The 12,796-nt window shown below is 37.5% G+C and overlaps 1 protein-coding gene across 1 annotated transcript in view; it reads right to left on the bottom strand.

Moving 5' to 3' along the window:
• The window catches only part of Cdh11 (cadherin 11), a 158,722-nt gene that overhangs the window by 12,756 nt on the left and 133,170 nt on the right, over positions 1–12,796 (bottom strand). Inside the window, 3 exon segments of the mRNA XM_029480445.1 lie at positions 3,391–3,508; positions 3,726–3,859; positions 6,539–6,675. Coding sequence (XP_029336305.1) covers positions 3,391–3,508; positions 3,726–3,859; positions 6,539–6,675 — 389 coding nt within the window.

Raw genomic sequence — 12,796 nt, forward strand, 5'->3', positions numbered from 1 at the left:
GTGTTCTACTTTCTTGATACCTGCTGATCCAGCTTTGAAGCTGAGACCTCAGGATGGAGTAAGACAAAGTGAAATAAAAGGCTGATTTCTATTAAAATGCGTTCGCTTTTATACTTCTAAAGACGCTTAGGACAACGTTTGGCAAACACAATAGTGACTCTTCACATGGCATAATGGAAGTAAACACTCAAGGAGATAGGAACTTGATACTTTTACTCAGCATGCTCTAAACCATTATCTCCTGTTTTCTCTGGAAAATAGTCTCTGCCGAGAAATTCGGTAACTCAGTAGGCTATTAATAGGCTATGGAATGTGATTATTCCTTTTGGATTACTTCAATGTGTAATTACTTCTAGAAGCCAGCAGAAAGAAACTCTATTAAATGATAATTATAGGACTGTATTTGCTTTGAGGTTTTGTAATAGCACTAAACATGGGAGTTTTCATTAACTGTTTGCCATAGTTAATAAAGCAATTTTTCTTAAAAAGTAGCAATTCTCTGCAAAAGTATAGCTCGACAGTGGGATTAGTCTCCTAAAAGAGAGGGTAGGAGAGAGGGACTGCCAGGGTGGCTGGCTCATTGGTGGCAATATAATCTCTATGAAATTATAGATGGCATCCACAAAGTACTGTGGCCAAAGAAAACAATCATAAGCATCCAGAGAACAATATGCCATAGTACAGAGTTCACAGAGGTTAATGGAGACAAAATACGATTTCACATTTCAAAAATAAATGAATAAATAAATGAGGCTGTGCAAGTGATGAGGATAACACCACTGGCACACGGAATAAAGCCCAGAACAGCCTGCTGCTTTCAGGAGGCATACTGTAAATGCAGATCTTGCTGGGATTAGAGCAAGGAATTAGACTTCCCATGTAATTTGGGGATTATATCAAGATAGAGATAAAAATATGAGCACAAATATTTGAGAAAGGGGATCTTAGAAGCAACAGGGACATAACAAGCCTGTGCAATTCTCCCACAGTTTCCTGGACAACTGATCACGCTGCCTCACTGCTGACAACAGTAAGTCAGAACTGATGTTACCACTGTAGTGCAAAAAACAAAGCCAGGTGCTAATACAACATAGTATTGGAAACTGGTTTAGAAAGAAGGGAACTGTTAGCAACAAAAGCGGGCATTCTCTAGTGCTAAAATATAGACATGGAGATACTTCAGAAAGCCATATCAAATCTCTATGCGTACCTTTCTCCACTTAGCTAAGTACACATTTATTCTCATCTACACTCCAGTTCCTCTGTACTCAAAAAACACCATAGAAAAATGAGTTCTTTGTTACTCTCTGGCCAATGAAACTTAAGTGTTCCTAGCTGAGAATTCTTGTCTACCCTAGTATATTTTGCAAAACCAAAATACCTCTTTCCCTCCTTCTCTGTGTCTCTGTGTCTCTGTCTCTGTCTCTGTCTCTGTCTCTATCTCTCTCTCTCTCTTGATACCTCCATGCCTCCTTCCTTCCCTCCCTCTCTCCCTCTCCCCTTACCTCCCTTGCTCCCATCTCTTATACTGTGGATTGAGTATTTGAATTTATGGCTCTTGCATACCATGGGAACACCCTAAAAGGCAGCTCCATACCAAAGCCCTTTCAGTTAAATTTATTTTGGGACCAGGTTCTTACTAAGTTGTGTAAGTTTGCCTTGAACCCATTCTCTATTTCATCAAATCTTCAAATTTGCACTCTTCTTGCCTGGAACTTCAGAGTAGGGGTGGGAAGTGGGTGATGGATTATAGGCCTGTCTCTTAGGTCTCGGGCCAATTATTTCTTAAAAGAACTTACTCCTGCACATAAAGCCAAGAGTGTGAAAAAGAACTAGGTTAAGGACAAAAATGAAGAATGCAAAATAATGATGCTATTTTGAAATGATAAGAGTCATTTTTAAAGTGAACGCAGGGCTTACTGTAAGGAACCTTTAAACCACATGTCTGCAGATGATATGCCTTGCTTTGTCTGAGAAAGCAATGTATTGAGAGAGAAAAGCCCCTAGGGTATTTCTTCTAAGTGACTCATATTGATAAATCTTTAAATTATGAGACCGATAATTAAAGGCTCTAGTCACTTTGCAAAATATTAAAATATGTCAGATCACTTTGCCTCCAGATCCAAGTAGCATAAAGAATATAGCTCCATTACAATATCAGCACATGAAGAAGCTAAAACAGTAACATCAAACAAGTTGCCTTAAAACTCAGCTCTACATTCTATTTTGATGGTCAACTTTAGGCCAATTATTTAAAAGTTTTGTGCTTCATTTTCTTCATCTGTAAAATGGGAATGACCTGCCTGTGGTACAATGAAAACTGAGTGAACAGACGAGGGGAGGAATCTCAACACAGTGCTTGCATCACGGTGACTGGCATTCTGGTACTGAAGGCAGTATAACAGTGTTGGCTTGTATCTGTGGTCATTACATTAGTTTGCAATCTTTGCTCTGAGTCTGTTCTCAGTCATGACGAAGGCAACAGCCCTACAATGTTTATAAGGAAAACATGGAGCTACTCGAACACCTATATCAAGAAGACTTCCCTCTGTTTCCCACCCTAGATGATGGCATTGGTTGTGTCAATTTCATAAACTGAGATTAACATGGCTTTACATACACAATCTCCACTGAGAAGAAATGGTCAGAGCATAGCAGACTGGTCTGCAAGTCAAAACAATCACTTATTCTTTGTTCCTGGGCTCCTCTACTAAGTTTGTCCCAGGACTATGCCAAGATTGTATATGTCTATACAATCAAACCATCTCCTTCACCTTCTAGCAAGCTGTAAGTCTGTATCCTCCTTGGCAGATAGAACGAAAATCAAGAACTGCATTGAATACTGTCCTGTTGTTGTTTGCAATGGACGTTGTTTCACTTAAACCTTTTCCAGAAATACCAATGTCAGCCCTTCTTGATTTGGAGTTCTGTTCCCAGCCACAATGCATTGCAACTACGTTTTGAGGGGAAGGCCTGTATGTGAAAGATTATTCTGCCTTACAAAGTTGAACTAATCTCTTTTAATGCTTTACTTGGTATCAATATTCATAAAGCCATGCTTACCCAGAAGGGTTTATCAATCTTTTTTAAAAAATTAGATAAATGGAGTTGTTTGCATATTGACCCTGTAAGCTTCCCCACTTGGTTTTCCTGCTGCTTCATGAATATCAAAGCTAATGTGAAAAAAAATGAGGAAAATAAAATTAGATTCACTTATTCATATGTATCAAATGAGTCCATGTGTCAAAACGGAAGTAGCATTATTATTCCTTGTTTATTCTTCGACAGGAAAGAATTATTAGATTAGTGAAAATATTTGTGCTGTGGAATATACAAAGCATTTGTTTTCCACCTCTACATCTATGAATTCATAGGAGCTGTGGTACAAACCTCTGTAGTCTCTGACTGTGAAGTTTGGGTTATGCATGATTTCAGGGGGTAGGCTGAAGATAAATCTTGGTCCATTGGCTGTGTCGTCCTGGTCATCTGCACTAACTGTAACTATTGGCTGAAAGAGAAAGGTTGCCCATAAATAAAGAATGATGATATTAGAATATCATTCATCCAGAATGTCTTAGCAGACTTAACTTTTAACATCTCATAAAAACAGGACTAACACATGAAATTTCATGGACAGAAGGAGGTAACATGACTTGAATATTAAAATAAACAAGCTCTATTTTAAATTCATTGCTTATGGTTAGGATAGGAGAAGCCAGCTTTACCTGGTTGGAGAGTGCCTTGGGGTGATCGCTCTCACAGATAAAACCTTCATAAGGGGCAGCAAACTTAGGAGCATTGTCATTGACATCCAGGACCCTGATGGCCACTGGGACTTTGGTTTCCTGATGTCTGTTGTCTGTAAAAAGTGAATTCAGACAGTAAACAAATAACAAAAGTAAGAATATGTAATAGTCCATGCTGATTCTCAGAGTGAATAAGCTTCAATCCCCTATATGGGAGGTCTGAGAAAGGCATCATTATGGCTTGACTAGGAAATGTCCAGGCACACTTAAATCTTTAGGGGTTGGTTTCTAGTTTGTGGGCTTTGGAAAGTGATTAGATCCAGGGGCCTCTAGTATAAATAAGGACCTATTGAAAGCTTCATAATACTGTGGTATTGTTTGGAAAATAATGAAAAGTAGGAAGTAGAGCCAAGTTAGAGAAAGGAAGCCACTGTGCTTTCTGTCTTCCAGGATATGAACATCTTTGATTTGTAGCACGTTGCCTACCAAGATGCTTGGCTTCCTTACAGGCCCACAAGGATAGAGCAAGTTTGACCATGGGTTGAGACTTGTAATTTGTGGATACAACTAAATCCCGGTTCTTTTTAAGTTATTCTCCTGGGTACTTCTTACAGAGCTTGATTAAGAAAAACATAAACAAAATCAAAAATCAAAACAAAACAACCACCACCACAACAAACCGAAACAGAACAAAAGCAAAAAGCAAAACAAACAAACACCTAACATATGAATTGTTGACCCAAAAGCTATCTCAGATCAGAAGTGTGTGAAATTGGGTGGAAGGATTGAGGGAATAAATGCCACTCAGAAACCAGAAGATATTAAACCAGTTTCCTACTTTGGCTGAGAATAATTACAAAGTTTGCTAATGAACCTGGTCCTGCTAGTAGGAAATTTATTATCATGATCCTTAAAGTTGACTCTTGGGAGCATCATTAAACCACCTGTTCATTTGTAGCACATCTAAATTATTAGACTCTAGTATAGATCTTTTGAATAAGAAACTCTCACGATGAGTCCAAGAACCTTTGGTATAATAGGAGAGCCATGAGATGGTTCGAGAGAGATTGACATATGATCATGTTTAAGAGTTATCAGTTAATCACTATTCAAAACGCCACAAGTCTTGCTTACAAGGCTGTTGTTTGAGGTTTAACATGGTGGCCATATGTTGTAAGTTGCTGGAGGCTGTAAAGCATCTCTGATAGCTATCCTTGGTTTTTCAAGTTGACTACATCTGGAATTAACTAAAACCCAAATAACTGGGTACAGCTGTGGGGGATTTTTTTTCTTAATTAGATCATTAGAAATGAGTAAAACAAACTTTTAATCTGGATCTTTAAAATGGAAAGATAATCTTTCATCCAGATGTTTTGAGGTAAGAAGATCTACCTTTAATGTAGACCATACCTTCTGCTGGTGACCTAAATAAAGGATATGGAAGATGGAAGCAAAGTTCTTTCTCTTTGCATGCTTGCTATCACCATCACTAGCAAGTCCATTCCTTTACTGGCATAGAACCTACTTCTTCATGATTTTAGTGTATAATGGAGACCAGTTGAGACATGCAGCCTCATGGACCATACAACTACTGGATTATTAAACCTTCCATTCATAAACAGTTATTGTTGGATTAGCTGGACCACAGCCTGTAAATCATTCTCTAGATCCATTCATATGTATAATGAGAGATTAAATCTGTAAATTTTGATACTCCAGTGAATCCTAGCTAATGTGCCATCCTTCTGAGTATGTATGCAAAGCTTCAAAACAAAATGAAAAAGATTTCTACTTGACTAATTATTGTTCTAGATACATAAATAAAATTAAAATTTAAAGAACAAAAAGGGGGAAAGCCCAGGAACTTACCATAAAACCAAAAATTACTGTTCTAAAAATAAATATATAACATATAACAACAAAATGACTCCTAATGTCATTCCGCTATACTCATAGATCAGAGCCTTGCTCAACCATCATCAGAGACACTCCCTCCTGCAGCAGATGAGAACAGATACAGAGGTCCAAAGCCAGCTATTATACATAGATTGAGAGACCCTGGAACACTCATCCCTGCAAGGGATGTCTGCATCAAATCAGGGTTCAGGGAACCCTGCAAGAGAAGAGGCAGGAGCAGTTTAAGAGCTAGAGGAGTGGATCACAAACAAACAAACACACACACACACACACCAAGCAAACAAATAAGCAAGCAAACTAACTAACTAACTAACTAAGGCCCTCTAAATTAACATGATCAAGATTCATAGGGATTCACAAAGACAGGCAGCATGCACAGGGCCTGCACTAGCTCCTCTACATATACATGGCTTTAAGATTAGTGTTTTGGGGGGATTTCTGAGTGTGTGAATGAGTATGCATGTGATTCTTGTGGCTTCTCATGAGCTCTATTTCTGTTGGTTTATTTTGTCCAATTCAGATGTGTTAGTTTTGTTTTACATTACTACATATATTATATTATACTATATTATATTATATTATATTATATTATATTATATTATATTATATTATATTATATTTTTATCTCTTAGAAGCCTATTCATTTTCTAATGAGAGACAAAACAGGAGTGGATCCCAATGGAACTGCGAGGAGTAGATGGAGGGAGAAAATGAAATGAGGATATATTATTGAAGAAAAAAATCTATTTTCATTAAAAGGAGGAAAAATTCTAAAACATAACAATCGCAATTCTCAGCAATTTCATTTTATAGACAAGAGATAGAAGAATTAATATTTAGTGAAGTCAAATCAAAGCCCTAAGGAGAATACTTACGAATTTCTGCTGCGAAGACAGAGATGTTGAGCCAGGCAGTTTCTTCCCTATCTAGAGGTTTTGTAGTTTTAATAAAACCATCTTCTGGATTAATCGTGAAAAACCTGTCGAGGTCAGTATGACGATCAATTGAATACCTAAGCAGAATGCAAATGAGGCAATTAAACCAAAACATTCAGAGCAGCTTAATATTTGAATATTTTCCCTATGTTATATTTAAAGCAACTTCTTTTTCAACTGATCTCATGAGTTAAGTTTTCTTTTTAATCAAATTTACTTTTCAAACTTTACACATGAATCTTTTATAGAAATCATTTTGGTATGTTGGCCTTCTTTATGCAATACAATGAATGAAAACACTGCTTTGCATATTTGATTGAGAAGTATAATAATGTGTTGCATATTTCTCCATATTTACTATAATCACCCACCATCTGAATATTTATGAAATTGCATTTGGGAAGTGAGTTTGCCTCACACCCAAGCTACTCAGAAAGTCACAAATGTATCAAACCTTTGCCAAGATTTGGATATGAAATATTAAATAGGTTCAAGTTTATCTAAATTCATCATTAGAGATCATTTATAGCTCTAAACATCATGACTCTCTACACTAAAAGAATAGTGCTAGTTATATTTTACATGGCTTTTGTTTGGTTTGATTTGGTTTTTGCTTTAGTTTATTTAGCTATAGATAATTATATAGGTAATTTCATCCTGAATTCCAAGATGCAAAACAAGGTCCAGCCAGTTATTTATAGGTTATCCTCTCCATACCTTACTGAGTGTGTTGTGCTTCACAATGAAGTACAAAGGTCGTATCAAATCTTACTTGCTTGGAAGTTTGTCTTTTTCAGAACAAGACAGAATTGTTTTCACAATATTATGGAAGTGTACATATGGTCAAGTGGAAGATGAGGAAAGAGACTTTGAGGTGAAGCCCAACAACATAGCCAGACTTGGGACATTCTAGCATCTTAAATTTAATGGGTCTGGTAAGCTTGAAAGATCCTACCAATTAATTTTATCACCAACACCAAAGTGAAGAACAAAGATAAATCACACTTATACAAATAGCATGCTGGACTTCAAAAGAGGATAGTTTCCCAAGGTTAGATGTTTTGGCTATGTTTTCCTAAAATGTATAGAATGTGCCTATTTTAAGGCACTAGTGATGCTTAAAAATAAAAGAAAGCAGAGGAAGTAAGGATTCTGAATATCAAAGATCTTACTCTCTCCTAAATGTATGCACGATGAGATTTACAAATGGTATATGTCTGCTTGCCGTGGCACCAATGTTCCTCTTATCTCAGATCAGTCACATCCTTTCCAGGAAAGACAGTCACTCAGCTGGCAGTATTTTAAGTATTCAAAACATGAAGTCATTCATGGTACACTTTGAACTAAAACTCCTTAAGAGAAATACGGTTCCTCTTTTCCCAGGGATGAACTTCAAGTTGGTATGGCATTTCCTCAAAGCCAGGAGAACCTCTGTAGCTGAGTCTGCAGCAGATATCTCTATATACTACAGAAGATGTGCTTCCTGCCATAAGGCAGCTTTCTATTTAAGTAACACGAAGACACATGGGCAATGAGGAAGATGCTAGGGCAAGATATTACTCTACAGATCCCTGGATCTGGATCTTGGAAAATCTTAAAGCCAGTCATTTTGCCTTGCACATAGTCAGAATTATATAATTTTTTTTAAAAAGTCACTGAAAATGCTGAATTTCAGCATATTTATGTTTAAACTAGCACAACAAGTTACCTAACTTTATATGCATGCAAGAAGAAAATGAGACATCCTCATGCCTCACTGACATTAAGCAATGCAACCCAAGGGAGCAGTTATTTTTTGCTGTTGCTCCTGCTGCTGTTATATTGGGGAGAAAATAGGAAAGCTCTTGGGTGCCGGAGGTAACCTCCATGCCATAGCCAATGAGAAAACATGGAAGACCTATAAGCAAAGGAGTGAAATCAGAAGAAATGAATGATTACTCAGGTAATCATTCTGCTCATCTTTTCCTCTGAGAAAAAGAGAACAGAGGAAATGTAAGAGTTAGATGTAGTTTTTAAAGAAATATCAACTGAAATGCCAGAGTAATTGAAACCTATGTGTTGAATAGAGTTAACAGTAGGAGTCAATCAAGGTTTACATATCTGGGATGTTTAGCAGAGTTTTGGAAACATTCTTGCCTGAGTGTCTGAGAGGGAGCTATGAGGAAACACAAAATTAAGTTAATTTACCAAAAGAAAAAAATTGAGGGTAAAATTCAACTAGGCATAGGTTGCAATGTTAAGAAAACAAGGACTCAACCCTGTGCTAGGCAGGGATGCAGTTAGGGATTGAGTGTGATGGTGCTGGTGCTGGTTATGGTAGTGGTGCTGACAATGGCTATACACTTGTGCTTCCAATGCATGTGTGTTAATGTGGATACTTGTATATATGTGTGAACTAGAGGCGAAAGAAAACCTCGGCTATTGATATTCAAGAACTGTATACCATGTTTTGGGGGCAAGGGTCTGTCACTACCTTAGAGTTCTTTCCAAGTAAGCAAGGCTCATAGTCAGAATACCCAGAAGATAAGAACTATAAGCCTGGTCCACTATACCCAGCATTTTTTTATGGGTTCTTGGTCCTGTGGAGGCATGATGCCCCCAGAGAAGGGGTATGCTAAGGGGATGAGGTGGGAGTGGATGGCTGAGTCAGGAAGCACCTTCTTAGAGGCAAATGGGAAGTTATAGGAAGGGGGTTCATGGAGGGGGGACAAAGAAGGGGGACAATATTTGGCATATAAATATATAAAATAATTTTTTTGAATAAGAAAGCCAGGTGAGCCAAAGACCTACAATAGAAGAAAAAACAACTGGCAAATCAATTAATTTATTAACTAATTAACTAAATAATCCTTAATAATATTTTACTATAATCATATATCAGTGTCTAGCCCTAGCCGGATCTTTATCATCAGTGAGATGTCAGATGGGTAGAGATGCAGAGACCTACATCAAACATCAGGCAGATTCCTCACAGTGGCAGTGTGTAGTGGGTGTGTCCCTGAATCTTTTGCTTATTCTTGAGATACATTTCCTCTAATGGATTGCCTTGTCCAGGCTTGATATAAAGGTTTGTGCCTAGTTATTGCATCGTGTTATACCATGTCTGTTGATTTCCTTGGGAGACCTATTTTTTTAAAAGGGGTATGGAAGAGTAGTGGATCTGGGAGAAAGGGTAGGTGTGGGCAGGGGTGCAGGGATGAGTGGACAGAGGGGAGACATTGTGTATGAAAAATAAGCAAAAAATAAGACAAAGTAAATATGAGATCAGAGATCGCTCTTTTGTTTTTCTATAGCACTGAAACCTGAACTCAGTGTTGGTGCTTGCTTGCCAAGTTCTTTATCTCAGATAGATAGATAGCATAGATAGCTGTATGCCTATCCCTGCCCACAAATATCATTATAAAGAATGATGAAGCCTGTGAAGAAGAAACAAATACGGATAAAAATGAACCACATATACTATCATAAATGCAGAATTAGAATCAGGAGAAAAGTCATTCCAGAGGAGAGAGTATCAAGTACCAACTCAATTCAATCATAGAATGAGAGAAAAATCCTATAGGTGAGTAGACTTAGACAGAGTTTGAAATCAAAATATTGAGCCTTAGAGAAACCTCTTGTGCTGGAAAAGTGATCAAGGACTAAACAAGGCACCAGGTAGGAAGCAGGAACAAGTGAATGCCAAGGAAACTAAGGACAGAGATTGTTTCAGTAACAAAATAAAATGCTAACCAAAAGTGTGTCAAATCCTATAAAATCTTGGAAAAGACATCTACAAATTTGCAAGAGGCTCCGAGTTTTGGTGAAATGATTGGAGGTGGCATAGTCGTTAAAGTACCTTTTTCATATACAAGAGGACTGAAATCAGATGCTCATCACCACAGCAAAACCCATCATGGAGGTACATCATACAACACCAGCCCTGGGGTAACAAACACAAACAGACCCTTGGTCCTTGCTATCCAACCAGTCTAAGCAATCAGTGAGCCATAGGCTCAGTGCAAAACTCCCAACTCACAAAGAAAGTAAGGAGGAAAGCATCAGAAGAGGACACCCAGTATTGATCTCTGGCCTGTAGATGAACATGTGAAGACATGTATACACACCATTATGAAAGAACACATACACATAATCTCACACATTCACTTACATACATTACACATGCGCGCACACACACACACAATTTTAAGTGTTTAAGTGATAATATAAAGTATTAATTTCATGTCCAATTTCACAAATATCTCTAAAGACAGAGAGAATAACCAGAACCTTCAGTGGAGAGAAGTCCACATGTAATATGTCTGATATCTCTAAAAACAGGAACCCAAGTGGGTAGGACAGAGGCTTGGCTCTATTTAGTTATTGAGAATCTGTGGATAATTATAGACTTGGAAATTGCCTGCATGCCCAGGACAGCCAGGACTGAAAAGAGGACCCAAATAAATGGATAGCAGATGTGGATCCATAGAGAAAATGAAGTGCAGGGGAAATAAGTAGTTGCTCCATGTGTCCTTATGTTGATGTTCTTCTTAAAAATCATCCTCTTGGTGGTGGTTTATGCCTTTAATCCCAAAACTTGGGAAGCAGAGGCAGGCCAGCCTGGTCTACAGAGTGAGTTCCAGGACAGCCAGAGCTACACAGAGAAACCCTATCTCGGAAAAAAAAAATCAACACATCTAGGACAGACATAAATTATATTAACTCATAACTATGAATATCCTGAAGTAGTTCAAAGGCACAGCAAGGCTCTTGTCACTATGTAAAGGGTAAAATAGGTTTTTGTTAACAATGGCCTATAGCTAAGAGAGCTGACTGAAGCTAAAATCAATCTGTATTAAAATCTAGTCTCCAACACTGGTCACATGAGCTTAAACTTAACCTAGACATATTTTCCCTCTAAGCTTAGTATCCCCATCAACTGGTACTGAAACAGTCTGAAAGTGATCTATGAGGATTCAGAAAAGCTGCCTTAAATGTATTGTTTCGATTCTAAAAAAATATTCAAAAATGACATCTCTCATCAATAAGGATAATACTCTAAAATACAATGCATAAATCTTCTATCTAGCCATTTAAAAACTAATTGGAATGTAGCCCAGAATGGGCTCAATTTTAATGGGTAGCCAAGGAATGACCTTGGACATCTGATCCTTCAGCTGCCACCCCTATAGTTTTGAGATTACAGGTACACACCTCTATACTCCATAAATGCTCTGATGGGGATCAAACCCAGGACGTTAAGTATGCTAGGCATAAGTTCCACCCACTGAGCTACACCATGCATCCCCATTTTGTTTAACAAATTGTGTATACTCCACAGTCTGTTACAAATTAATTTATAATTCCAGCCCCTTATTTTTAGTACTTTTTTTCATGTACTAAAATTTCATGTACTAAGCATGAGAGATAATTAATTATTTTTATTCCTGTGTAAGAACTACAGATATGTATGGTTTTGATAGTGCTTCGGCAAAAGTTTACATCATGCTAATTTCAAATAAAAGTCATTAACACTTAATCATCTTAAGCTTATCATTTATTTAATTTGGAACATTCAAACCATGTTTAAGATACATGGCAAAATATTCAGATTATTAATGTTAGTCATGGTCACATTACTGTGCACCAATATACTAGAGTTTCTTCTTTCTCACCAAATGTCAAATCTATTGAGCCAACTCGTCTCATGTCCCCAGCCCTCCTACTCTCCCCAGTGTCTCTAATCACTAACCAACACAAAATTTGTCTGAGATTTCACATTCTCCCTTTGCTTGGGGTCATGTACTATTTGTTTTTTCTGCTTTATTTGGTCGGTTGGTGTTTTGCCCTGGCTTGCTTCGCTGAAAGAAATGTCCTCCTGGTTCATCTTCATTCCTAAAACTGAAAATGATAGAATTCCATGACTATTATTGCTGAACAGTTCTATGTGATGTGGGTTCATCCCATTTTCTTATCTACTATCTGTGGATGGGCTTTTATTTAGGTTGTGTCTGAATCTTGGCTACTGTGAACAGCCCTGCAATAAACATGGAGATACAGATGTCCTTCAACTTACACATTTTATTTCATTTAGATGGATGCACACTAGTAATAGTGCTAGACCATATGGTACTGTTGAGTCTTGAGTCTCCAGTACTATTTGATGTAATGGGTATACAAATCTACATTCTTATCAACAGTAAGTGAGTATTTCTCTTT

Source organism: Mus caroli, chromosome 8, assembly GCF_900094665.2.
Source record: "Mus caroli chromosome 8, CAROLI_EIJ_v1.1, whole genome shotgun sequence".
NCBI classification, from domain to species: domain Eukaryota; kingdom Metazoa; phylum Chordata; class Mammalia; order Rodentia; family Muridae; genus Mus; species Mus caroli.